Source organism: Podarcis melisellensis (genome assembly GCF_964234715.1).
Source record: "Podarcis melisellensis genome assembly, chromosome: 10".
Lineage (NCBI taxonomy): Eukaryota > Metazoa > Chordata > Lepidosauria > Squamata > Lacertidae > Podarcis > Podarcis melisellensis.
In genome coordinates, this window is record NC_138542.1 from 47046334 (window position 1) to 47073862 (window position 27529).

General features: G+C 41.0%; 2 protein-coding genes across 7 annotated transcripts; one reads left to right on the top strand and one right to left on the bottom strand.

Moving 5' to 3' along the window:
- Positions 1-589: 589 nt before the first annotated feature.
- On the bottom strand, positions 590-6661 carry CBY1 (chibby 1, beta catenin antagonist). 5 transcript variants are annotated; one of them, XM_081927566.1, is made up of 5 exons: positions 6414-6661; positions 4758-4876; positions 3586-3691; positions 2394-2520; positions 590-1869 (listed from the first exon to the last, which is right to left on the bottom strand). In XM_081927566.1, exons 1-5 carry the CDS (start codon positions 6583-6585, stop codon positions 1815-1817), a joined length of 579 nt encoding a protein of 192 aa, XP_081783692.1. In that variant the 5' UTR covers positions 6586-6661; the 3' UTR covers positions 590-1814. The 5 variants fall into 5 exon arrangements, with proteins under 5 accessions (XP_081783692.1, XP_081783691.1, XP_081783695.1 ...); XM_081927565.1 differs by having other exon boundaries at positions 2405-2520; positions 6414-6658; XM_081927569.1 differs by having other exon boundaries at positions 2405-2520; positions 6434-6561.
- A 352-nt stretch (positions 6662-7013) lies between these two features.
- FAM227A (family with sequence similarity 227 member A) lies at positions 7014-27106 on the top strand. Of its 2 annotated transcripts, XM_081928314.1 has the most exons (17): positions 7043-7165; positions 8127-8192; positions 8625-8762; positions 10677-10762; positions 11307-11376; positions 12650-12714; positions 13201-13347; positions 15054-15155; positions 16428-16532; positions 17093-17216; positions 18515-18622; positions 20271-20341; positions 20852-20924; positions 21947-22065; positions 23144-23300; positions 25601-25751; positions 26922-27106. In XM_081928314.1, the coding sequence occupies exons 3-17, from the start codon at positions 8642-8644 to the stop codon at positions 27043-27045; spliced, it is 1623 nt and encodes a 540-aa protein (XP_081784440.1). In that variant the 5' UTR covers positions 7043-7165; positions 8127-8192; positions 8625-8641; the 3' UTR covers positions 27046-27106. The 2 variants fall into 2 exon arrangements, with proteins under 2 accessions (XP_081784439.1, XP_081784440.1); XM_081928313.1 differs by lacking the exon at positions 8127-8192 and having other exon boundaries at positions 7014-7165.
- The last annotated feature ends 423 nt before the right edge of the window (positions 27107-27529 follow it).

Here is a 27529-nt window from a genome sequence, read left to right on the forward strand (position 1 = left end):
TGTTGGCTGGGGCTGAGTCCAGCAACATCTGGAGGCCACCTCAATGGCCGCCTCTGCAACAAGATGCGAAGAGATCTGGAAGGGGATTTCCCTCTTTCCGACAGTCCGACTCCATCTCTCTTTCATTTTTCCAATGACATTCAGGATCCCGTGCTCAGTCTTCTTGGGCAGATGTGTTTGTTTTTCTGACCTCTGAGGCTCTGGTGCTTTTTAAGTTGAAGAGCTCCCGTCCGCCCACCAGCAAAGCAGGCCCTTTTATTCAGGCACAGAGAGAACACAAAATTCCAGAAGGCAAACGAAGATTTATTCTAAAGAGAGTAAATTCTGAAGAATGGGGCTTTGCATTTCCAAAGGGGTAAATAATATGGTAGGCAAACGTGTGTGTGTGCATGTAAATATATATAGCATCCATGTTTTCAGGGTGCTTTTTAAAAATTATTATTATTTATATAGGATTAATACTTTTCTGAGGAGTTAATCTTGAGGAGGGCCAGATTTCTCTTGAACTTGGACGATGTCCCTTAAAACGCCACCCAGAGTAGAGTAATGGGCTATGTAATAAAACAAATACACAAGTCAACACTGCAGCAATAGAAACACTGTAATGACTTTATTTTTAAAGTATAAAAATAGATTTATACAACAATTCAACTCAACATTTAACTTACAGTGGCCTGAATGGAACTGGTGGGTGTACAAAGAATTGCCTGAAGATTTGTTTTTTACCAAGACAAGGAAGAAGGTAGAATGCACGTGGAATTCATAGAGTGTTAAAGAACTCGGATACATCATGAAGGAGAGGGATAAAAATGGAAGAGAACCAGTTGTTCAATGTGGAGTTTTGCCATACTAATAAATCAATACAGCACATCACTGGGCTGGCGTGGGAAAGGAAGAGATGAAAGAACATATGGGACAGAGGTCTCATACTTCCCGGGACACTACTGTACTGTGGCTGTGAACTCAAGCTACTCTGCAAAGGAAAAATAGGTCACCTCAAAACACGGTGACATCAGGTGATTGACATGTGGGTGAACTAAGGATCTGAACCACTATGCTGAAAAGGTCCCTCCCCCCGTGGTGTGTCAGTCAGCTTTAGAGTATAGGCCATTGCTATTCAGAATGACTGTGAGCCAACTAAAACATGTAACTTCCCACATTGTTCAATGTCATCTCCAATTATCAAAGGTATTCCTCACTAACATATATTGCAGTTCTATAAGGGTAAGGGCCCTGAATGCTGCCTATCACCAGTGGTGTCTCTGTATCAGCTCACTGGCTCAAGTTCAGGACCTTACTTTTCCAGAGAATTCTGAGTCCCAAAGATAAGAAACAGCCAATTGAAAAGCATTTCTGAAACATGTTAAGAGAGAGACAGCAAGAGTATGTAAGTATATGTTGCAAGCAGTTTCTCCCTTTTTCTTTTGCTCTCCCCACACCCCACGATCTTGATTGCCTTCTTGGGTGGGTGGGAAGAGACGCTTATTAACTACAAACCACTACCTGCTACTGATTAAATTAAATGTATATTGCGGAAATATGTTAAGAGCACTTGGATAGAAGCTCCATTAGGGAAGAAGAAAAGTAGGACAGCTGCTTTCTGACAGCACTGTAGAACTTAATAGTATTTCACATTTGGAGTCCTGGCTAGATATCCAGCAACATAAGGTCACAACAACAAATGTCTTCCAAGGCAGGTGTGGCTTCCTAAGTTCCTTGCAGTGGATGGTTTTAACCATATCCTCTTGCTCTTCCCTCTTCCACCTTCTAGAGGCCTTCACATCCAGTTCACTTCCTCTTTCGGCTATAATTTTTCAGTTCCTCCATCTCTTTCTGCATGAGGTGAGACTCTGCAGTCGTCTCAGAGAGCTACAAATAAAAGGAAGAAATGGCAAACAATGGCATTTGTTTTCCCATGTTGTTTTAGTGCTGGTAACCCTTAAAAACAAGTACATTTGTTTGTTTCTCTCTAAAGCAGTGGATTTCAAACTACAAATCCAGAGGGAATTCCTTCTACATCATATCATCTTCCATTAACTTCTGCCTATTGCAGATGATTCTGGGACTTGTTATGAGGCACATTCACGATGAATGGCAAGCACTAGTCCTCTGGAATGCATTTCATATTCCTTATGAACCTGGGCTTTGTGGGGGAAATCAATAGAATAATATTGGAAAAGCTCTTTTCTGGGCAACCATGCTGCCACTGCCTATCTTCTCGTAAAAGGAACCCAGGATTCTCAATAAGATCATGAAGTGTTCTGGAGCCTGGTTTGAATCCCACGAGACATTGACCTACTGTGTCACCATTGTCATTCCCCTGGTTTTGTATCAAGTAGAAAAATTAATGCAGATATCAAAGACATATTGATGCACAGAGGTGAGTGAATCACCTCATTCTCACCATATCCAACAAAATGTCAATTTTCAGCTGTAGGAGATTGTTCTCTTCCTCCAGCTGCTGGATCCGTTTCCGAAGGCGGTTTGTCTCCCTGCGGTCCCCGGTGTCCCCAAATGATTCTAGGAGAGAGAAAGTGGTCAGTAATAGAATCACCTTGCACTCACAGAAAAGTGTCAAAACTTCACAACTATAGCCTGCTCCTTGGGAGAAAGGCGATGGCAAACCTAGACAGCATCTTAAAAAGCAGAGACATCACCTTGCCAACAAAGGTCCGTATAGTAAAAGCTATGGCTTTCCCAGTAGTGATGTATGGAAGTGAGAGCTGGACCATAAAGAAGGCTGATCGCCGAAGAATTGATGCTTTTTAATTATGGTGCTGGAGGAGACTCTTGAGAGTCCCATGGACTGCAAGAAGATCAAACGCATCCATTCTTAAGGAAATCAGCCCTGAGTGCTCACTGGAAGGACAGATCGTGAAGCTGAGGCTCCAATACTTTGGCCACCTCATGAGAAGAGAAGAGAAGACTCCCTGGAAAAGACCCTGATGCTAGGAAAGACTGAGGGCACAAGGAGAAGGGGACGACAGAGGACGAGATGGTTGGACAGTGTTCTCGAAGCTACCAACATGAGTTTGACCAAACTGCGGGAGGCAGTGGAAGACAGGAGTGCCCGGCGTGCTCTGGTCCATGGGGTCACAAAGAGTCGGACACGACTAAACGACTAAACAACAACAACATAGCCCTCTAGCAGCTCTGAGAAACAATTGCATTAGCTAAATGGAATCCAACACGGTCAATGTGTTGACATCTTGGTGTACCTTTAAGATGCCCTATTAAATGTCCTCCCCAAGAAGAGTGTCAGTAGCCTTGTGATATGAATGACCATTGGTGAACCATGCACACCTACCCACTGAAGCTGGCATCTTCACCTAGTCAGACCCAGACTACAGCACAAATACCACTCCTGACACAAGGCCGGAAACCAGAACCAACATCAACACTACAGTACTAATATTTGCCAGAATAAATCAAATAAGGGGGTATGGAGGACAATGGGAGTACAGACTCAGTATGGCTGGGGATTATTGCAAGAGTTGTATCTTCTGAGGAACAGGATGAGGCCACTGAGAACCTGATAAGGATTGCTTTTGGATTATGGCCAATGGGATTAGTGTTCTCTCTCACCTGCTATCCACTGGCCATTCTCAAACCTCATACTCTGTCCAGTAAGGGTCATGACAGGAGTGCCATACTCCAGGCCTAGCTCAATCTCCCGGCTTGATCTATCCAGCTGTAGGAGGAAAATGGACACATTTTGTTTTCATTCTTCTCAACTCAACTATACAAAAGATAAGAGTCATATTCATTGTTCTGTCCACTTTGACTCTTATCTTGCCAATAACTGGCATGTTTCCCTCCAAAGGTTCCCCACAGGGGCCCTTGGGTTGAATAATATTCCCCAACCCTGGTTTTGTCAATCCAAGATTTTATCTGCTAAAACAGTGGTGCGGGGGACAGACACACAGTGTAACAAAGATGCATGGTTTATTGTTTTTACAGACAATTGGAAGCCTTTAAAATTAATCAACACAAACACTGATGATTCAGACCTTCCACTCAGAAAAAATCAGAGCAAGAATCTGAATCAGAACCCTTTTTCCTTCTAGGAGTGGATGAGCTATTCTAAGTGTTGGTACTCCTCGCTTGTAAATTAGAGGTATTAATAAGTTGCATGTGTATTTATTCCTGTTGTGCAGCTGCTTAAAAGTTTTGTTTCAGAATTGATGGGGTTGTATCCAATGCTAGTCCTGCTCAAAACAGACCTTTTGAGGTGAGTGGCAATGACTTACTTACCATATTTTTTGCTCTATAAGACTCACTTTTCCCCTCCTAAAAAGTAAGGGGAAATGTGTGTGCGTCTTATGGAGCAAATGCAGGCTGCGCAGCTATCCCAGAAGCCAGAACAGCAAGAGGGATTGCTGCTTTCACTGTGCAGCGATCCCTCTTGCTGTTCTGGCTTCTGAGATTCAGAATTTTTTTTTCTTGTTTTCCTCCTCCAAAAACTAGGTACGTCTTGTGGTCTGGTGTGTCTTATAGAGCGAAAAATACGGTAATTTCAAATCTACACTGAGCACGACTGTATAAAACCCATGGTCTGTAGTATTTATGGATTTCTATGAGCAGCACACTCCAGTTTATGATACATTCCGTGTGCAGCATATGGCTGTGACTGGCTCTGCCTCTCTAGTTTCCAAGGCACTATTTTGTGATTGATTGTAGCTGGGGGACCCTGGGACTCTATTTTAAAAAAGGGGAGAATTAGGTCCCAGAAACCTGTTTTAGGTTCCAGAACTTACCATGTGCAAATTGGAAAGTGAGGCTGATTTCCTGGGTGGGGTTTTCTTTGGACTGAATGTGTTTCCAAAGAGCGGCATGGCTTCCTCGCTTAAAAGCTTGTTAGAATTGTTCTGGTTGCCTGAAATAAGAAGGAAGCAAAAGAAACAAAAGACCATTACCTCATGACCTCATCACTGTGCACAACATTAAGAGGCTGTGAGTCAGAGCAGATTGGCCTACTTAGTGCCATCAAAATAGTGAGAACAATAACTGTCCTTTTCCAGAAACAAGTTTCTAGTTCGCGTGGATCTGGAGACAGTTAAAACATTTACAGCTCCCCCAGCCTAACCTTTTTTAAAGAAAAATGGTTGGTAATTTTTTTAAAAAAGAACATTTCTACTATGGGCTTCATGTTAGGCTACTAAATACACTAAGTATTTTGTGTGGAATTGCCACCCTATTCCATATTGTAATTTGTTTTAACTGTTTTTAATAATGAATTTTAAATGGTTGTAACCAGTCCTGGGATCTAATTATGAAAGGTGGGTAATGAATTATTATAAATAATAATAATACCTTATGCACTCATATTTTTAGGAGGGATTACAGTGTTGTCATCCATATGTAATCCTCCCTTTATTCCAATCACAAAAAATAAAATAAAAAATGCAAGAGGGAATAGGGGATACTGAATGGTAGCACATTCTCCACAGGTCTGGTGGATCTTAGCACTAATATTCTGTCTGTTTAACTTAGTTTCATTGGGCTGAGGGGAAACATCCCATTTAAGAGAACATAAAGTGACAGGATAACAAATGCTATCTGCAAACCCAAAATTAGACTAATCCATCACCATCTTTCACATATTTGAAATCGTCAGGTCAGGTCATTCAATCTGCTTTTGTGTATGCATGGTTTGGGAAATATCAATTGTAGCAAAAGATTAGATACAGTACTTGAAAAATTAAAAGGGGTATCATATATCCTATCCCTTTTGCTGCTCATTACTGCCCTTAACAACAAGTCTGCAAAGTGCCATTCCTCAAAATTATCTCAATACTGGAACTAATATTGAAACAATGAAAAATGTTGTCATTGCTTCACCAAAGTCAGGCTTGGAGGTTTAGCTGCACAATGAGTGTGATCAAGCACAATATCTTAAATTGAATATTGTAAAAGGTGGCTCTTCATTATTTATGCAAATATGTGAGAGACCCATGCCTAGCACTGCTGGATTCATCTAAAGAGAGTGTGGAAATGAATCACTTACCACGTAGCTTGGAATACAAGTATTTTCCACCCACCTCTTACACACACTCACACAACTTTAGCAGATGTGCCGCTATGCAAAAAATCAACAGGTGCAGCTCCATCTTTGGGAAAGCTGCACCTGTTGAATATCTGCCTGAACTACAGCTTTAAAAGCTCTCTCGGGCCGGCAAGTGGCAACCTTAGCGGCACCTTAAGTGCCGAGACCCCTAACTAACCCCAACAAAATCCTGATTCTGGTTATAGTGGGAGCTTAATACTCTGCATCCCATTGTTCAGAGGGCAGATCGAGACCGCAGCAAATAAAGCAACGGGGGAGGGGGAGGGAGTCGAGAGTCGCTGCCGCCCTAAACCCGCCAAATGCCTTCACCCCAGCATCGCGCACCGACAACCGTGGAGCTCCTCACCCAACAGATGCACAACACACCTCCGCACCCTGGTTGTAGCCACCGAGATCAATTGCGCATGCGCACTCTTTGATGCTTCGCGACTTGCGGTAGCCGAGAAACGCACAGCGGGCGGAACCACCCCAGGAAAGAAATCGAAAATTCCACAGGACAGAGGAGGGGGCACACGCATTTCATTTTAAATACATAGAGTGGCGGATTTTTTTTAAAAAATGGCTCAAAATAAGTAAAATGCCTGCGTCTGGAGGAAGCTTGTGAGAATATCAGAAAATGCACCCCTTCTCTTTTCGTATCATGGTTGTATCCCAAACCGCCGGGAAACGCGGAGCAAACGGCAGCCTCGCGGATGGGACCGTACCATTGTTTATAAAAGGCGGGGGGGAAGAGAAAATAGTTTTGGTCGAGTTCTAAAATTACGTTAACAGTGTTATCCCTCGGGAACAGAGCTCGTGAGTGAATTGCATCTCACACGCAGATTCGCCAGTCGTAGTCGGCATCTAATGCTACCTTTTAGAGACGCATAAAGGTTCAAGAAATAAATGGTTTGCTCCGAGTAGTTGCCACGGTGACGGAAGAACGCTCAGGGAGGAGGACATAAAAGGGCCCGTTGTGGGCGTGGTCGGCAGAGAATCAGGGGTGATTGGAGGGGCAAGGAGCGTTTCTGATATTGGTCCTCTTGGGGTCCGGAAGAAAGAAACAGGGTCCCACAGCTGCGTGGGCAAGGAGGCGCCTCTTCCCGCCCTTTCACTCCGGTGCGTATGGGCGCCCCTGTGTTACTTTGAAGCTATGTAACACCCGAATAAGTTGGGAACGTCGTTTTTTCACGTCGACCATCAACGTCTTTTTTTCTGATGAGCCTCTATAAGCTTCCCAAAGGAAAGGCGGGGAAGATCATCATACATGGACTATTATTGTTCACTTTGTTGCTCTCATTTTGCTGGCATTTTCTTCACAGTCTTAATCTGGCGACCAGTCTGGGAGATCTGCATCGGCAAAGCTCTGCATGCCTGGTGGACAGTTCTTCCCTTAATTCAGCCTGGGCCATATCAACACCCATGACTGTGAAAAGTGGTCTTGTGCTTTAAATGCCTGGTGCAGATGTGGTGTAAACTGGTAGTTTTCTTATCGACAGTTTTATGTTGCTACTGATTAATTTTGAAATAGTCGGACATTTCCTTGTAGGAAAAGTTCTCCCAAGCCCTTGGTTATTTTGTCTGCCCCTTTCCCAGTTCTACATTGTTCTTTTTGAGATGGGGCAATCAATTTTATACCATGCAGTAGCTGCAGCATTGGCATATATAGAAGGTCATTAAGGTATTTCAGTTTCATGTTTTAATTTCCTGGTGATCACCATCATGGAATTTACAGTTTGTTTTTCTAAGAGTGTGCAGAAGTGATTAAAACATAACAAACCTCTTCCTCTCACCCTATCCTGACCCATTTCACCTTTGGATAAACATGCACAGGATCGGGCTGCACATTGATATACAAAGCACTCCAGTACTGGACACGTTTTCTTGGAAATAAAGTTGCCAAATTGTGTAGAGAATACACCTGTGCAATGTAATGATACTTTTAGGCTGATTAGAATTTGCACATTTTTACTCAGAAGGAAGTGTATGTAATGTAGCCTCAGAATGCTAAAATACACATTTTTTTATATTTGAAAAAATTATAATCAAAGGTAATACAAATTTATGTGTCTCTTCACAGTTTGAATGAAAAAGTAACACTAGCAAGAAAACTAATGTGTGTGACAGAACAAGAAACAAAATTCTGGTAGCTTCATAAAATCGTGATACTTTGCTATTCCTCCGTGCAGTGGAGAACAATGTAGTTGTGATTTTCAGGCTTGAAATTTCTTCTGGGAATACCTAACTACAGCTAGAATTCCAAATTGCTGCCTCTGAGTTGGCAGCTGTAATTACTACAAATTAAGGAAGACAAATTAGAATAATTTTCCCCATGGGACCCTTTCTTACTAAGCTATATTTGGTGGAGAGGAGTGGGGCAGAAGTGTTATATTTATAAAGTAACCCTTTTGGTATCCACATGAGGAACCCTAAAATAGCACTCTAGGTTAAATCAGCTCAAGCCAATAATTGGAAAAGTTAATTTAAGTGTGATCATGCTTTGGGAACAAAATAGCAAGCAAGTTTGTGGGGAAATGTGTGTTTAATATAAATGTGTTGTCTCCACTTTATTTTTTAGGATTTAGTAATTTCAAGATGCAATTTGTAACTATTAAATCATTTGTGAGCCCTTTAAAGGGATTCTTGATATTGCCATCAGCAACCCAAGACAAAAAAAGAGACGCCGTCACTTGCACATTAGATGACAAACCACGATGTATCCTTTGTTCCTATAGTTAACAATGTATGTGTAAATAAATATATAGCTTGTTTCATATATATCTGTTTTACTTTTGCTTTAAAGTGTTTGGGTAATACTTATTTGGTACTTGAACCTCATTTTTTTGAGGTTTGGAGAAATCTTGAGTCATCATTGGGGTTGCCATATTTCAAAGAGTAAAATTCCTGACACCCACAAAGTTGTGGAACTTTTTTTGGAGAACAAACCTACATTGTTGAGCTTTTTTGGGGAAACCTAAACCAAAAACAGTTATTTTAAGCTTTTTGAGCTGTTTCCATTGCTTTTTCCATCATGTTGCCATACATCTGGGTTTTCCCTGACATTCAACAAAATTCACCTCCGACGCCATTTTTACACCCTAAAAACCAGGACATGTCAGGAATTTTCCTGATGTATGACAAACTTGTTCATCATCCCCAAACCTAGATACTTTGTCATGAAAAAAAAGAAATATAATTGCATTCAGTCTTACATGATAGTTGTGTGAGTTGAAATAAGGAAATACTATTATTTGTCTTGCATCTAGTGGGGCAGCAAGCAGCATGTGGTCAAAATCAGGCAGTCAGTTGAACACTTGTTGACTCAGCATACACATAAAAAGGTAAAGGTACCCCTGCCTGTACGGGCCAGTCTTGACAGACTCTAGGGTTGTGCGCTCATCTCACTCTATAGGCTGGGAGCCAGCGCTGTCCACAGACACTTCCAGGTCATGTGGCCAACGTGACAAGCTGCATCTGGCGAGCCAGCACAGCACACGGAATGCCATTTACCTTCCCACTGGTAAGCGGTCCCTATTTATCTACTTGCACCCGGGGGTGCTTTCGAACTGCTAGGTTGGCAGGCGCTGGGACCGAACGACGGGAGCGCACCCCGCCGCGGGGATTCAAACCGCCGACCATGCGATCAGCAGGTCCTAGGCGCTGAGGTTTTACCCACAGCGCCACCCACGTTCCGCCAACATACACAAAACACATTGCTTAAAAAGTTGGGCTCCACCTTCACACTCTGCCGAGCAGTAGCAACATTCCTTTAGAAGACATCTGAAGGTAGCCCTGTATAGGGAAGTTTATTAATATTTCATGTTCTGTTATGTTTTTATATATGCTGGAAGCCCCAAGAGTGGCTGGTTTGTGGGGGGGCTAGATTTCCCTAAATTCCGGTGTGCCAGATCCTCCCAATAATTCCTGGATGTAGTAAAAGTCAGAATTAATCAAGATTTGATTAAATTTTGCCAAACATAGAAATCTCCTGGATTTAGCTATGCTAAGGAGCCAAGCCAGCTTTGCAGAGCTAGCTAGATGGGCCATTAGCAGAGGACACAGACCAGTCATGGACCATCAAGGAAACAATCAGAGGTCAAGACTGCCAGGCAAGGAGGAGTGGGTATTCTTTGTTGAGTGCTAGTGGGCTAGAATTAGGGTTTCAACTTTGAATGATGTAGACTGTGGGGAGGTCCTTTGAGTCAATTAGCAGCAAGAAGGAGAAGGAGGGGCAGAACTCCATGTGAGTTGGGGATAACAAGCTGGAACTAAGAATCACAGAAGGTGGCTGTCCTTTGAAACTAATGCTGCACTTAAGGGGGAAGTCAGACCCTCATAGGATGTGAATGCCCTGCAATCGCTCCATCTAGGTCCAGGTTGTATATGTGTAAGAAAACCATATATCATAAAGACACCACAGTCTCTGTTGTGCCTCAAAAGGCAATACAGACCCTAGTCTGCAACCCCTGGAATTTCATACCATTCAGGGAGATCGGGGTGGTGTATAGCAGTTTATAAAATAAATATAGCATTTAAGTGATGGCATTAGGAGGTTTAACAAAAAGGAGGAGGAAGAATTTTGCATATGCTTTGAAGGTTTTCAAAATGTTCCTTAACAAATATCTGGTAGTGTACGTCATTGGCAGCATAGGACAAGTGAACCAGAAAATTTCTCACTTAGAACTGGGTCTGAAAAGATATGACAGTAGTGAAGGAGTGAGTAAAGAAATCTTATCAGCACTTTATACAAGAAATCCCACTGTGTTTTTCTGATGCTATTTCTAAATAATAGATGCTTGGTCAAAGTATATATCTTAGCCTTTTGGATGACAAACTGAAAATCAGTTGTTGCTGCTGCTGTTGTTTTTTTAAAGCGGAGTTGAAGTCCTAGATCAGCACTAATATAACTGTGTTGAACCAGAGAATAGGAGACATCAGGTACAATGATGCTATCGCACCAGCTAGGTCTAAATGTTGCAAGTTTTTGAATCCTCATATTTTTCATGCACATATATTTATTGACAAGATCTTCTAGTTGTCAAATATTTTATTTTACTCACATTTCTAATCCTAATTTCAAATACATTTCTTAGGTTCCTGAAGAATGTTCAGGTTTTAACTGAAACTCAGTGTTAAAAGAATTACAAGATAGTGAGGGAATCAATAATGCCTCTCTTATTGAATACAAAGAAGGTAAATTCCAGGACCTTGTAGGAAGTTAGTGCCTAACCACCATTTTCCATTATTTTTCTCATTGAAGGTGATTGGGGAAATGGGGCTCAAGAGACGCAAGACATCCAGAAAAGTATCGAGATCAGTTAGGGCAAAAGGTATGCATTAATACTACCAAATATGAAATGGAGGCTCTAACCCCTTAAAAATGATGTTATTGTTAGAACATATTTATTCGAGTAAATTAGTATTTTGTCCTGTAGTTCAGACATGCCAAACCATGATTTGTGCTCCACACTGCCATCACCATTTTATTCTCTCTTTGTGTCCCAAAATACTGAACAACTTGAGACTGTGAGAATAATCTGGTTATAGAGGAAAAAATTATCAGTGAGCGTTAGCCTGAATTTGTAAAGGGTTTTTTCCCCTGATGTCCAGGGACAGACATGGATAAGATTTAGTAATAACAAAAACAGGTCATGAGATGTCATGAGTCGCAACAATTAGGTTTCCCAGTGCAGAGTTGCAGTAGAATCAGTAGAGCATCTTAGCCAGTCAAAGTACATTTAAGAAAGTAACTGTGTTCCTGGCATGGACTGAGCTTAGATATATTGGAAAATACAAAAGAAGGTGCTGAATTTAATTAGGGAAGAGGATGCTTACTGGAGGGAAGCTATTACTTGCAGAGGATAATTTATGGTCAAATCAGGGCTTTGAACTAGGCACTGGGGATTTCATTAAGCAAATACAAGCATAATACTGGTCACTGCAGGGAAATTCCCCTTTATGGTAGGCCGCTTGGGGAACTTTGGTGGGAAGCTTTGGGAGCCCCGCTCAATAAATGATAATTAATTCAATTTGAGTTTTCTCTGATTACTTATGTTAGTGTTATGCTCTTTGCTCAGAGCAAAACCCTAGCGAATATACTTAGTCTCAAGGCCTGTTTAGAGTTCCAGTTTAACCAAGCATTGGTTCAGCATGCTGTCCACTATACCACTCTGGCTCCTGGTCATCTGTATGGGCTCACTTCGTTCTGGGGTGGCCACAGTACCCACACAAACCACTGACAAATAACAAACCTCCCTTTGCTTGGAATCCATTTGCTACCTACTATAGTCCCATTGGCCGGCTCCCTCGACTAATAAAGCGGGATGAGTGCCGCAACCCCAGAGTCGGTCACAACTGGACCTAATGGTCAGGGGTCCCTTTACCTTTTATAGTACCATTAAAAACTGGCACAGGCATGTGGTGGAGTGCAGTGGAAAGGGGAAAATATGCTACTTCATTTTTCTGGTGGAGCAAAAATATTTGCAAACCACAACCCCAAATCCAGTGCTCTTATTTAACCAATTCATGCGAAAAGGTTGTCCATTTTGTCCTAAAATGCTCTTCAGATGCTAAGGGTGGCCATTTTTTTTCCTTATGCTGTAGAGAGAGACCAGAAGGTGACACAGAAGTTTGGGAAGCATGCTACAGAGAAAATAGCTCAGAAAAAGGTATGATGGCATGTGAGGGATCAGGAGTCATTGATTCCTGTGCATATTAGAAAGATGCAGAATCCTAGATGTGACACAAGTGCCTAGGAAGGTCTCATGATGAATCAGATAGTTGGTCTTTTTAATCCATTATACACTCCTATAATAATTGTTTCATTTATATAACACTAGTCGTTAGTATTTGTACAGTACAGTGCTTTTGAATGTTCAAAGGTTTTTTTCCACATCCTTTTACTCGCCACAGTCCTGAAAACAAGCTAAGATATTATTAGTACCTAATTCTAGAGGGAGAGCTAAGGTTGAATATGGCACTAGATTTGTTAATAGTTAACCATTGCTGTGTATGAAGGTGATTTTTGTCAGGACTCTGGTGAGTCCCAGAAACTGTGGAATGTCAACAGACTGTCCTTAGAGTGCTCACTGGGTTGAATTTTGGGCTGAGTGTCTTCTTGATTTCTCATGTATTATTTTTTTTCTAACCCCTAGATGGTAACAGAAAAGGATAAACTTGTGGAATTATATCAATACCCAGGATACTGTAAGGAGAAACCTACACCATTGCCAAATGGAATAGAGCTGAGAGAAATTTTGGAGAAGGTGATTCGTGCCCAGGGTAAAACACCAGTTGGTAAGGTACGCTGCATATCTCAAACATTCAGAAGCTGATAGCAGGCTGGACGAGGGAGGTAGTAGGGGTGAATTGATAATGTAGGGCCATACATACTTTTTTGATGTGTATTTATGTGGCGCAAGATAGTATAGCTGGGGCAGTGTCAGCACCAGGTACCTTCAGGCAGTTGCTAGGGCCACAACATCCTGGCAGGGGTCACATCTGATGACTTCCCTCGCCCTCCCCTTTGTTGGTTTTCCTGGTCTATCACTCTAAACAGCCCCAGGTGGCTCAACCTAGCATCACCCTTGCGGCATTGTAGGCAGTTAAAACAGTGGTTAGCCCCAGTTGCTTATTCGCTTGGAATGCTGCGACTGCGGCTTGGTCAGTTAGGGCTCACTGACAGAGGACAAAGCTCACTAAAGGACATGTTAACCAGGGCTCTCTTAAACCTGGAGTTGACCAAAGTGTATAATCTGGTACAGGAGTTATGATCTTGCTATAATAGCCATGGTTAATTGGCCTGAGAATGAGCATTGTGCCTGCCTGCCTGCTTCCTTCCTTCCTTCCATTATTCATTCTCTCTCAAGGCACAGTTGAAACATTCAGTGTTTCTTATACCACATTTCCCCATTATATCTCAACTGGAAAACTCTGGTTAATCTTGGACAACAAACCAGGATGTGAAATCAAGCTCTGAAACTTCTAGACCAGAGCTTTCCAAACTGTGAGTTGCGACACATTTGTGTGTCGAGTGCAGTGTGTTGGTGTGTCACGCGAACACTTCCTGCGCCCCTCCCAGGGCTGCAGAGGGGTTAGTTTAACCTCTGGTTTGCTAGTAAAACTGAATTACTGTGTCATGAAATGATGCATGTCCCAAAAGTGTGTCACCAACATGAAAAGTTTGGAAAGCTCTGTTCTAGACCATCAGGAGCATTGCTAGGCCTTTGAAAGACTTGGGGCACAGCCAATCACACATATTTGCATAAAATTTGCATGTACTGATACTCATTATGGATTCATATTTGAGCTGACCTTCAGCAGGAAAGCCACCCTGTAAGCAAAGTAACAATTTTTAAAAGGGGGGGGGGGAGAAGATACAGGAGAGCCAGAATCCAGTGCAAAAAATCAAAGGTTCAGGCCAGCCCCTTACAATGCTCCTTAGACCATAGAGTCTTTTGGCAATTTAAAGATTAACAGATTTCTTATGGCATAAGCTTTCATGGACTGGAATTCAGTTCATCAGATGCATGAAATTTAATCCTAAATTGGCAGGCACACACACACACCATGTGGGTTTTCCAGACAGGAGTTAAATAATGTAAATGGGTCATTGAGATGTTGCAAACAGATTACTGGATTTTCTATAGAAAGTGTAAATTTGAATTAAATCGGGAACAGGGGTAGACCTGCCTTTTGATGATTATGACATTTTTGGGCATTACAAAAAAAAAACAAACTTGCAAGGATGAAGAGCACTCATCCCATAATAAACACTAGTCTGGATGTACCAATAGTATGGAGCAGAGACTGAAGAGGAGTGAGGTCAGAGGAAATGAAAATGGAAATGTAAAAGTAAGCAACAGTAATAATTACACAAAAGCAAAAGAGTTACAATTAACAAGGCCATGGTGATACATTTATTGTTAAGCTAATTAACACATGTAGTATGACCAAAATCCATAATCTTGATTTAAGACCATTATATTCCTGTTTAATTTCTTTAAAGACACGCTGGGCTTCAAAGATGCTGCAAAAGTTTCTCGATGCGCCATGTATCCAAGCTATTTTGCTGGACAGTTTCTGGTGGCAGTTTCTGCACTTGTATCATGTAAGAATAAGAGCTGAATATTGGGGGCTTGGAAGATCTTTTCCTCCGGATTTTTTGTTTCTGATTTGCAGCTGCTCAGTTTATTTAGAGACAGTGTGCATTCCTCTTTTAATGCTAGTCCCAGTGCCAGCCCGGCAACTGCAAATGAAGATTCCAGATTTTTTTAATTGCTTTGCAGAGGCACAAAAAACCTGTAACTTCTGCTTTGGACCTGCTTGCTAGCCTCACTTTCAGTGCCACACAGGGATGACCTGCCCTTTAAGTCATTAAATAAGCACTGACTGCATCATCTTTCAGGGACGCTTTAGACATCCTCTTTATTTATTGTGCATTCTTGATGTTTTGTGTCGGGGCAGTTATACACAGTCCTGCTTTCAATGCAGTTTGTGCCTGGATAAATTTCATGGTAGACATACTGTTTGCAGTCAGTGCATGTCTCATAATTTCCTGCTGAAATCCTGAAACTTTTCTAGTCTGTCTGTTTTTGTTTGTTTGTTTTTGGTCCTGCTTTTGTTGCACTGCAGTGCAAGAACGCCCTTCAAGATGGCCATCATGCAATAGCAGTGGAGATGCATTGGCAAACAGCTAATAAAGCAGACTGGTGTGTAGATGAGTAGATGATCCAGTATAAATCCATCACTAATGCACAAATGCATTAAATCAATGGCATTTTGCAGAATACACCTGCCTACCCACCCACACAAACCAGTCTGGAGGGGCCCTTATATTTAGACAACTGCCACATAGCATCCTTCGATCCAATGCCTGTCCTGCTTCATTATGTAGCCATTTCTTTCTTTTAAGTTATTTATCATTTTTTATAATAGTATTATTTATAATCACAGGAATTCACAAAGCAGCCAACAAATAAAAATAAAAAAATCACAATGAAACCTTTAAAACATTAGCAAAGGAAACAGTTTAACACAGAAACCAGTATAATAGCATTATCAAATCAAGATAAAAGCTAATGCTTTTAGAGTTGATGTTGCACTTATTATCAGAGATACCTGGGTCTCAGACAAGTTAACACTATATGTCTGCAGTAGCCCTTAGTTTTGTGCCCAATATTAAATCAGAAACCAATTCACTACCGTGAATTCCAGCTAATGGTCTGGCAGCTGTATTTTGGACCAGGTGAAGTTTCTGTATGCTTTTCAAAGGCAGTCTCATGTATAAGTAGCTTTCATTTCACTATGTGTAGGTTTGCAGTTTATCCTACCTTTCTGAAGCCTCATTGCAAACGCCTCACCTTTATTTCTCTCCCAATAGCCGAATCAAGAGATTCAGGGGCGTTTGTTTGAACGCATTTCAGAAAATTATTCTCGCGTTCTGTTGGGCTGTCACAAGGTTGCCAGTCAGGAACTTATCCTTACAGTAAGTATGAAAAAAAATCCATAAAGAGATATCAGGTTTCAAGCAGGGAAACTCCCATTTGTGCCAATGAGAGATATTTTCCGAATACTAATTTTCACCCTGATATTGCTTACTGTTATTGTGCTGGGAAGGCTTAACCTTCCCCTATCCTTGTACAGTGGTACCTCGGGTTACAACACCTCAGGTTACAAACACTTCAGGTTACAAACTCCACTAACCTGGAAGTAGTACCTCGGGTTAAGGACTTTGCCCTAGGATGAGAACAGAAATTGTGCGCCCGCGGCATGGTGGCAGCAGGAGGCCCCATTAGCTTAAGTGGTACCTTAAGTCAGGTTAAGAATGGTTTCAGGTTAAGAACGGACCTCCAGAACGATTTAAGTTCATAACCAGAGGTACCACTGTACTGTGGTGACGGTGACAATCACTCACCTGACCTGGTATTTAGTATTTCAAAACCCACAGCATGATTGTGGATCACATCATTAACTTAACATGTTAACAGTTAACAGTTGCAGTTAACCAATTTATTTGAGCTCTGATTTCCCCTGCCTTGGTTTTAGCTTTTCCCTTCACTGCTGAGTCAAGCTGTGTACACCTGCTTCTGCTACTGTTTCTCAAGGTCCTGGTTCAATACACATGAATTCAAGGCCGGGCTCTGTGATATATTCTCCGAGTGGCTGCGAGGTGAGATGGCCTGTTCTCCTTGCTTATGAAGGGAGCTGTATAGACTTTGATTGGAGATCCATGTTTCACACAATGCAGTAACGTTTATGGCAGTGCTTTTCTCTGGGGGGACACAAGGGTACGCATACCCCTAAATGTTTTATGAGTCTTTGTACTTTTGTCCATTTACTGTATTTATTTCCCCCCGATTTGAACTATAAAATGGTGATTTTCTTGAGTCAAAAGGAGAGTACCCCTAAACATTTTTAAAGGAAAAAAGTACTGTTTTTAGCAATCCTTCAACATAACATAACCAGCAGTTAGCTGCCACCCCCTTCCCCTCTTTGAGTCACATTCAGTCAAGAAATGTGTCTCATCTTGACATTTTTGAGCTGTCCTTAGGCTTCTTTCTCTTACCCTACAGTCGAATCCCAATAATCACTTGACCAGTTATAAGTTCCAGAGAAGAGCCATGTTAGTTTGCTGTAACAAAAGCACCTAGCAGTCCTGTAGTACCTTAAAAGAATTAACACATTTATTAAGGAATATACTTTTGTGGATAAGGATGCAGTTCATCAGATGATCAAAGTTTATGCCACAATAAACCAGTTAGTCTTTAAGGTGCTATAAAACTCTGTGTTGTTTAAGCTACTTATATGTGCCCAAGGGGGAATTTGCAGTTGTATTTGTTAAACAGCCGTTTTCCATGCCACTTTGGAAATGGTTTTGGAAAGTGAGGCATCTTTCAGAAGCAGTTTGCAATATGGCATGAAGGCATTAAAAAGTGAAGAACCAATTGGGCATGCTTCAGTTCTTGGGTGGAGGCTGTCTTTTTCCAACATAAAACATAATCATACATAGTAAAGGTAAAGGGACCCCTGACTTAGGTCCAATCATGACCGACTCTGGGGTTGCGGCGCTCATCTCGCTTTATTGGCCGAGGGAGCCAGTGTACAGCTTCCAGGTCATGTGGCCAGCATGACTAAGCCGCTTCTGGCGAACCAGAGCAGCGCATGGAAACGCTGTTTACCTTCCCACCAGAGCGGTACCTATTTATCTACTTGCACTTTGACGTGCTTTCAAACTGCTAGGTTGGCAGGAGCAGGGACCAAGCAACGGGAGCTTACCCCGTCGCGGGGATTCGAACCGCCAACCTTCTGATCGGCAAGTCCTAGGCTCTGTGGTTTAACCCACAGCGCCACCCGCGTCCCAGTCATACATAACACTGTCCAATAAGTTACGAATTACTGTGTATAGATGATAATAACGAGTGCATTCTTTTGCTTCTCACTATCTGTCCTCCCCCTTGCCCCATATAGGTAGCTTGAATGCACCAGGGAGTTATACTAAATGGGATTATTCCCAGTTGGAGCCAGAGCGATCCAGAAGAGAAGATTTGCTGTCTGGAAAAGGAAAATTAGGGACTGGTAAGTCAAGATGAGCAAATCTTTTAATTTCAGTTTCTCATTTTTCAGATATTAAGTTTAGTTCTCTGCAATTTCACATCAGTTTGCAATTTTTTTAAAAAAAATCACATGAAAAGTCATCAGAATGTATGTCGCTTTCTCCTAATATTTACATTTTTGTATGCAATTTTATTTAGTTAGTTCCAACTTTCTGTTTAAGGATGCTTTAAAAATGGGCATTTTGGGTGGGGGGGAAGGGTGCCTTTTGGTTGCTTGTTTTTTAATGTATTGACAATTGGGAGAAATTGATAAGAGATGTAGAATTACTGGAAGCTGTAAGAAAGACTTGTAACAATACCCAGTGTGCCTCTTAATATTTGGCGTCTTTTACAGATGTTGCTGGTATGTGTTTCGTTATTGTTGTTGATGATGATGATATCCTGCTATTTCTCCAAGGAATTCAAGGCAGCACACAGGGTTTTTCTGCTCCCTCTTATTTTCTCACATCAATCCTGTGAACTAGGTTTGGCAGAGAAGCAGTCAATGGTCCAAAGTTTTTCTTATGCCTGAGTGAAGATTTGACTCTGGGTCATCCTAGTCCAACACGCTAAGCCAGTGGTAGGGAATGTCTGGCTTATGGTCCTAATTAGGAAGTGCCTGCCAATTTGGGAACTTCCTTTCTCTAGTTGGGAAAAACGGGTTGAATTCAAAATGGAGCATTTGCAAAGGATAAAATTCTGCAGTTTCATACTTGGAGAAGGCAGTTTGAATGCATATATTTGCACATGTATGCGGTCCTATTGTGCATTTCCAATCTCTTAACCATTTCTGTACCAGCACAGATTGTGGTGCCATGGACTCACTATAGTGGGTAAGCGTAGTTTTGTAAAGAATATTTCTTGGGTTTTTTCTGTTGGAGGCAGTATTTGCAAATTGCTTTTAAGAGGATTTTCCTCTCCTTAAGGTTCATTATTGTGGGTTGTATTCCAGTACTGGGCAAGCAGAATACCACTTACACAGTGGGAATTTTGTTTCACCTGTGCATTCTGCAGATCTCCTTTGGAGGGTCTCACAATGTTCGGGAGCTGATTTTGAGCAGGGCGGGCTGGAGGGCACAGGAGAAAAAGTTCCATTGTGTGCATGTGACTCTGCTACTTGAGTAGAGCTGTAGTATTGGATACAGCCCTGTGTAATCAACATGTCAGGAGGTCTGATATAGTATATTTGTGGTGTAGGAGGAGATTCAGTTCCAGGTACTATAGATCAGAGGACTGTCTTTCGTAGGAGCTGACATCCAGCTGTGAAGGGAGCACTTCCCTATTTTGATGGGATTTACCCCCTTGGATCAGCAAAATATTCAAGTGTTCATGATTGTTCAGCTCGTACCTGGCTGGTTTAGAACCATTTGGGGTCAGCTTCCATATGAGCCTCGTAACTGATGGTCTAGGAAGGAAGATGGCTGTGTACTGGCTGGGGTAGAGGAAGAATCCTCATCATTTCAATAGGATTCTGAGAAATCCCCCAAAGAATCAAACTGCATATGCAAGAAGTATAAAGTGTGCATTGTGGACAGTGTGTTCTGTGTCCCAGGCAGAGAGAGAAATTCCCTATTCACCCAATCATAGGTAATAAGGAAATAATTTATAATAAGCAACTTTGATTTCCACAGGCTGTGATATTTCCTTTAGCAACTATGCGTTACCTGGTACTACACGGAAGCACCCATTGACACTCCGAAAGGTAATAGGTTATTTCATTTGCAAGCATCAGTATAGGGGCTGTTAATATGGGCAAAGTGTTCTAAAGATAGATGAAAGATTATACCAGAGCGGGTGGAGAATTAACTCATAGAATCATAGAATTTTACAGTTGGAAGTGACTACAAGGATCACCTAGTCCAACAGGAATCTTGCCCTACTTGGAGCTTGAACCCACGACCTTGAGATTAAGAGTCTGGTGCTCCTATCAATTAAGGCATTTGCTCATATGACTTAAGGTCTATAAGCCCCATGGTACAATGATTTTAAGAAAATAGTACCAGTAATTCTTCCCAATGCTGGGTGGCATTTGGTAAATAAGAGTGAGCGCTGATCTATTAAAAAGAAATGAAAAATGCTACCTGAATAATGTCCCGATATTTAAAGTCCTTTCCTCCTTTTTAAAATCTCCAAACTTACTCCTCCCTACCCAAATTTAATATGTAAAAACATAAATGTGGTATGAATTTTTTCTTCATCTCTTGTGATCTAGAAGCATACAGCCATTAAAAAAGTCAAGAAGTCTGTCTCCAGGAAAAAAATTCAAAAGCAGTCTCCTTTGGAAGGTAATACAGTGAAAAATTTGATAAACGTATGCAAGATCTGTTGTAAACATTAGAGTCCTCCATTGTGCTAACAGCATTGATGTGGCATGCTTTTTCCAAGTGAGTGTATGGAAGCGTGTGTTGTCATGACTCATAAGTAAGAGATGTAGATGAATTACAGTGGTACCTCAGGTTACATATGCTTCAGGTTACAGACTCGGCGAGAAGCCAAGTTACAGAGAACCAGGCAGGGGGCCTTCTCGGTAGTGGCACCCGCCCTGTGGAACGCCCTCCCACCAGATGTCAAAGAGAAAAACAACTACAGTGGTACCCTGGGTTAAGAACTTAATTCATTCTGGAGGTCCGTTCTTAACCTGAAACTGTTCTTAACCTGAGGTACCACTTTAGCTGATGGGGCCTCCCACTGCTACTGCACTGCCGCTGCGCAATTTCTGTTCTCATCCTGAAGCAAAGTTCTTAACCCGAGGTACTATTTCTGGGTTAGCGGAGTCTGTAACCTGAAGTGACTGTAACCCAAGGTACCACTGTACCAGACTTTTAGAAGACATCTGAAGGTAGCCCTGTTTAGGGAAGTTTTTAATGTTTAATAGGTTATTGTATTTTAATATTCTGGTGGAAGCTGCCCAGAGTGGCTGGAGAAACCCAGCCAGATGGGCGGGGTATAAATAATAATAATAATAATAATAATAATAATTATTATTATTATATTATTATTATTATTACTATTATTATAAATCTCTCCTTTGGGTAAAGCATGGAATGTTCTCTCATTTCTTCATATATTAAGTGTATGGGCTCCCAGTAAAATGAGGCTGCATTTTAAGCTGTATTTTAATCAACTGGTTTTTTAAAAATGTTTTTATTGTATTTTATATTTAGTGTTAGCCACCCTGAGCCCGGTCTTGGCCAGGGAGGGCGGGAGTATAAATAAAAAGTTGTTGTTGTTGTTAGTCATTCTTTTTAAATTAAGAGACAGCTTACATAACAACTGAGAAACTTTTTCTCCCTCCCCCAACCCCTAGAAAAAATGAGTCTATATTTTCACTCTTTGAGGACTACAGAGGATGATGAGCAGCATTCATCACAGAAGCATCAACGCTCATCAAAAAAGAAACTGAAGATTGCTTTGCTTCCTCGAGAGGTAATGTAATTCATGTAGAGGGGACATTTTAAAATAGCACAATTACTTGAGGATAAGATAGTAATATATCCCTACTGCTTATACAGATGTCCTTTGAATACAATACAGAAAAGAAAGTTTATTCAGCTAGGATAATAATAATAATAATTTTATTTCTACCCTGCCCTCCCCGGTCAGGACCTGGCTCAGGGTGGCTAACATCAGAATATATAATACATTAAAAACATAGAATCAAACAATCAATTAAAATACAACTTAGAATCAAGCTAAGGTCAGAATAAAATCAGATGGCAACCCACAAATTATAACTATAAGGGTTGGGAACATTAAGTGCTTGCTAGGCCCAGCTATTTGTGCTGGCCTTATTGGGTGGGACATTGGGAAGAGTTTCGGAGACCACTTACATGCAGGGTCTTATAAAAGGATCTTATAGAAGTAGAGGGGGTCAGACTGGGCCCTGACCAAAGGCATGGCGGAATAGTTCCATCTTACAGGCCCTTGGGAAAGATGTCAGATCCTGCAGATATTTCAAATCTTTCCCTTTGGTATTTGTTGTGAAAATTGGATGCAACAATTCAAGGTTTCTGACCTGAAATGCAACATAAACGTAAAACTTTACTGCTTTTGATTTGTTACTTCCCCTGATAGGTTAAAAGAACAAATGCATCAAAGTATACTGAATTCTGTTGCGCATAAAGTGAAATAGAATGAATAGCTGCCAGCTATTACCAAATGTTGAATACTACATGCCTTTTGCCATCAAACGTTAACTGCTGCTGCAAAATTATTGGGTGTCAAATTCTTGGATTCAAAATGATTGAATATCAAATGGTAGCTGGGGAATGTTTGGAGAATGTTCTCCATCAAAATTCAGGAAGACTTTGAGAAGCTATTTTTTATATTTTTATATTTGAGAAGCTAACAAAGTGTTAGCAGTGGTTGTTGCGGACAGTTTGAATGTATTATCAAAGTTCTGTGAGCATTTACTCTGGATGGAAACAATTACAGTTGTAAGATGCTACTACATCCACAAATCTGAGTGTAATAGAAGTAACCACTGTCCTCATTCATCTTCTAGTCACATCCAGCCAGTTCTGGTCCTGAGTACACCTGGCACCACCTGAATATTCATGGTCACTGCCCACTAATTCAGCACTTTCTTCAGAAGCGGAATGCTGTATCAAAGGCAGGATGTGACATATTTTTAAGCAGGAGGGCAATTTGCAAGCCAATACCATATCCTTATGAACTGTTCAAGGGAAATGAGGATGGGAAATTCTTTTATATAGCTATGTTTTTGTTCATGATTCACCAATTCAGAATTACTTATGAACAGTGCATTATGCATTATGTTGATCAGTTCATAGCTTATATTTAGGACAATAGAGCATTAGGGTTGTTGTTGTTTTAAAAAATGTCCACACTTAACAATTCAAACTAAGCCACATCAAAGAGTCCCAGGTATCAAGGGGTGTAAATATACAAAGTAATTTTTGACAATGTTCTGGGAACCATGCAGTTCCTCTGAACCTCCGTCAGGAATTCTTGAGTGAGATGATCATGAAGGAAGACAAACTTGAATAGCAGTTTGCTCATTGTTCCTGATCTTTCTGTGAAATAATGCAGAACAGTAGTGAAGTACTGGATGTGCTCTCAGTATCTGATGGGTTAGGCCAGATAAGCCTAGCCGAAACCGTGTGCCCTAAATCAATTCTTAGATGCAGGGAAGCATCTGTCAATTTTGGATCTCTCAGTTTCTCATTTTTCCAGCCTTAAATTCAGTTCCCAGCATTTCTGCAGGAATTTGTGTTTTTTTTTATAAAAAATCCTTATGAGAATTATTTGGCAATTTATTGTGAATTTGTCCTAATAAATACCATTTCCATGTAATTTTGACTATTGTGCACATTTTTGCAAGCAATTTCTCCTAAAGCATTTTTGTGTTATTTTCACAAATATGTTCATTTTAATCCACATTTTGACCCAATATATGCATTTTCGTAAACAGGTGACTTGGTTGGAGAACTGCATTGTAAACTTGGATAAATGCTAATTCTGAAAGATGGCTGTGTTCTTGTTCTCATAGTGTTTAAAAAAGTGCAAATTTGATAAGAGTCACCTTTAAATGCAAACCTGAATCAAATTTCTCTCCTATTCCTCCTTGGGAGACAGTTCAGTATAGAAAGTAGAATGTTTAAAAAACACGTTGTTGTTGTTGTTAGTGGTGGTGGTGGTAGTAGTAGTAGTAGTAGTAGTAGTAGTTTTTCCCAGTCTGGGAAGAAGTCCCCACTCAAGGGGACTTACACAGATAAAATAGAACAAATTAAAAATATAGAAAAGTCAACCATTAAAATGTAATTAAAGCAGACATAAAATAGTTCTGCTTCTTAGAGTAGAGGGCAACAATTTAGTCAGCAGAGACAAAAAAAGCACAGCTAGAGAATGATTTAGGAGCTGATTTTAATATGTTATAGTTAAAGATGCAATCTCTGTCTGCAAACTAGTTCCCTGTATGGAAGACATGTTCACACTCCCAATATTTTTTGTCTTTTATGATTAAATAACCAACCTGTGCTGCAGAAGGATCAAACTTAAGTTTTAAATTCTGAATTATAAAGCAGTTTATCATTTACTAGGGCTGAGGACTTCTGGGTTATAAAGAGCACAAAAGGAACACATGTGTATACCTTTTAGTTTCACTGGATTGCAGCCATTGACTTTCATTGGCTATTTCATGGTCCACTCAAGCCAAATTGCATTCCCAGAAACACACATGGGGCTGTTTCTACCACTGTAATGCAGGAGGTAGGAGGGCATGCAGTTCTTGACTTGGTATTAGTGGTCTTGGGCTCTTATAAAATCCTACTCTGAACTTTCAGTCTACTTTAGACCCATATTTAAAGATAATGGCCCCTATCCAGCGCAGTTATGCATGCTTAAGCCCATTTATTTCAATATATTTACATCTGTGTATTTGAAATATTTATACCCTGCCTACTAACCAAAGTCCTTGGGAGAGTGTACAATATTGTTAAAATACTGTACAAAAACAATTTGGATATTAGAGTCCCACTCACGGGGCAGGGCTTTCTCACCCTGGCTGATTTTGATATCTACTTAGTTCCTTGGCTCCTGGTGGTAGATGCAAGAATTACAGGTGAGGCAAAGGCCTCCCTCACCTTCCAGTCGTTGGATGCCCCAAAGCGGATGAATTTCTGCATCGCACAACAGGTCTTGGAGGAAATAACCCTGGCCTGTAAATGGCTGCTTAAGTAGCCAGATGTTAAGGGTCCTTTGCAGATTGGTGCTTCCTCCCCCAAGCTGCTACTGATGTCCATCTCAACCGGTGTTACAGATATCTGAAAAATAGTTTTGCATTATCCATAGAGCTGCCATTGACTGAGTTTTATTCCCAGATAATTACAGAATATGCTTCCCCTCACCCCACCCCACCCCCCCAAAGCTCAGTACATGTTCTCTTTGGTATGCTTGAGGTAAGCAATTGGATTAAAATTTTCCTTTACTTCTGAAATCACGGATTCTGCCCAGACATATGCAGAAGTGATCAAGCAAAGTTTTCAGAGCCTCCGCCAGAGGCACAAAGATTTCATGAAGACTTATCGGAGACACCGGAGAGAAATGAGGAAATTTGATCAACTGAGCAAGTATAACTTGTTGGTTTTCAGGTATTTAAAGAGCTTGTTAAGTACAGCTTTATACATTACAATCTCAACATGAAGAAGACTGGACTGTCTAAGGGCCTTTCCACGATCAGCTGTATGCATAGTCAATGCATGGTTGCTGTTTGCTAACACTAAGAACTGTCAGATAGCTTAGAATTGTAGCATTGGAAGGGACCCGAAGGGTCTTCTAGTCCAACTCCCTGCAATGCAGAAATCTCAGCTAAATTATCCATGATAGATTGCCATTAAATCTCTGCTTAAAAACCTCCAGTTAAGGATAGTCCACGGCTTCCCGAGGGAGATCATTCCAATGTTGAACAGCTCTTATTGTCAGAAAGTTCTTCCTGCTGTTTAATCAGAAACTCCTTTCTTGTTTTAGACATCCTTGTATTTTTGCTATGTTGCCTTATACTGTAGTGTACAGTTAAACTTGTGCATTTATTGTACCAGTCCACATACTGCCTCTCAGTTTTGTACTTCTGTTGCATGGACTTGTCATTTTTCCAGCATTTAAAATTAAATGTTTTACTTGTGATAATCCCTCGTGAGCAGAACAACTCTCCCTGCACATGTCTGCACAATTGCATTAACTTTTTTAAAAAACTTTTTTTAAAAATGGAAGTCGTGTGCTTTCCCTGTTTATGATGGAGTGCTCATTTAGGCATATTTAAGGATAAACTTCAGCAAGACTATGTCCCTCTCAACGTGGTTGTCTGTCCTTGTGTTTTATTCATGATGTGCAGATGGCCTTATAAAAAATGAGTAATCAGAGTGTGGCTATTTCACGGTAAATGAACATTGTGAAAGTAACCCTAATTTTCTGCAATGATCGCTCCCCGCTTATAACGGGGGGCACCCTTTGCGTGGACGCGCGCAGCCATAGATCTGGAGCAGCCCCATCAGCATAGGCTTGGCTTTGCCTTCCCTCAGGTGGGATACCTGGAGGTCTCCGCCTACCTCAGTCAGTTGTCCAATCCCACCTGGGGGAAGCCTTGCCAAGGAGACCAGGCCAGGTAGGGGAGGGATTACCTGCCCACACAATAGAGGGAGGATCTTACCTGGGAATCCTCACTTGGCTCCAGAGGTTTCTCTTCACCTTCCTTAAATTTAATGGCTTTTTCTTTAAATTAATTTCAAGCATAATTAATTACACTTTTTCCCTTGTCACCATAGGCAAGAGATGCTGGAAGAGATGAAAAAGCAGGCCCAAAAGCAGAAAGAGTTGTTTTCTTGCGCAGAGGGACTGAGTTCTTCGGACAAGTTTATATGCCGCACCCCAAAAGTCACGTTCAACTAACTGACTTGTTAACTTACATGTGGCCCTAGCAATAAATTTAGTTTTCTCTTTTTGAAATGAATGAGACTTAAGTTCAAATTGAATCTATTTGAGAGAAGCTCTTCTATAAACATTGTTACTATCTGCTTTATAAAAAGAATGTTTAAAGGAAATTAACCTAGATTTGGTGCAAAGAGATGTACAAAAGCATTTCTGATTAGAAACAATTGTGTTTCTGGAGTAAGGTGAGTACTGGTTGAGAGGGAGTTTCCTTCATTAATTCAGGCATGTCATTTATGTTGAATTATTTTAAGAGGGGGTCCTCATTTTTATACCACTGTTTGCCCGTGACCATTTCAATAATATATTGACTATGAATGGGACTTAAAAACAGGGCTCAGATATATCCTAGGCTAGACAGACTAAGTATAAAGCAGGGGTGTGGATTTTGGGACTCTCCATATTTTGCTAGATTACAACTGTCATAATCTCTGATCCATTAGCC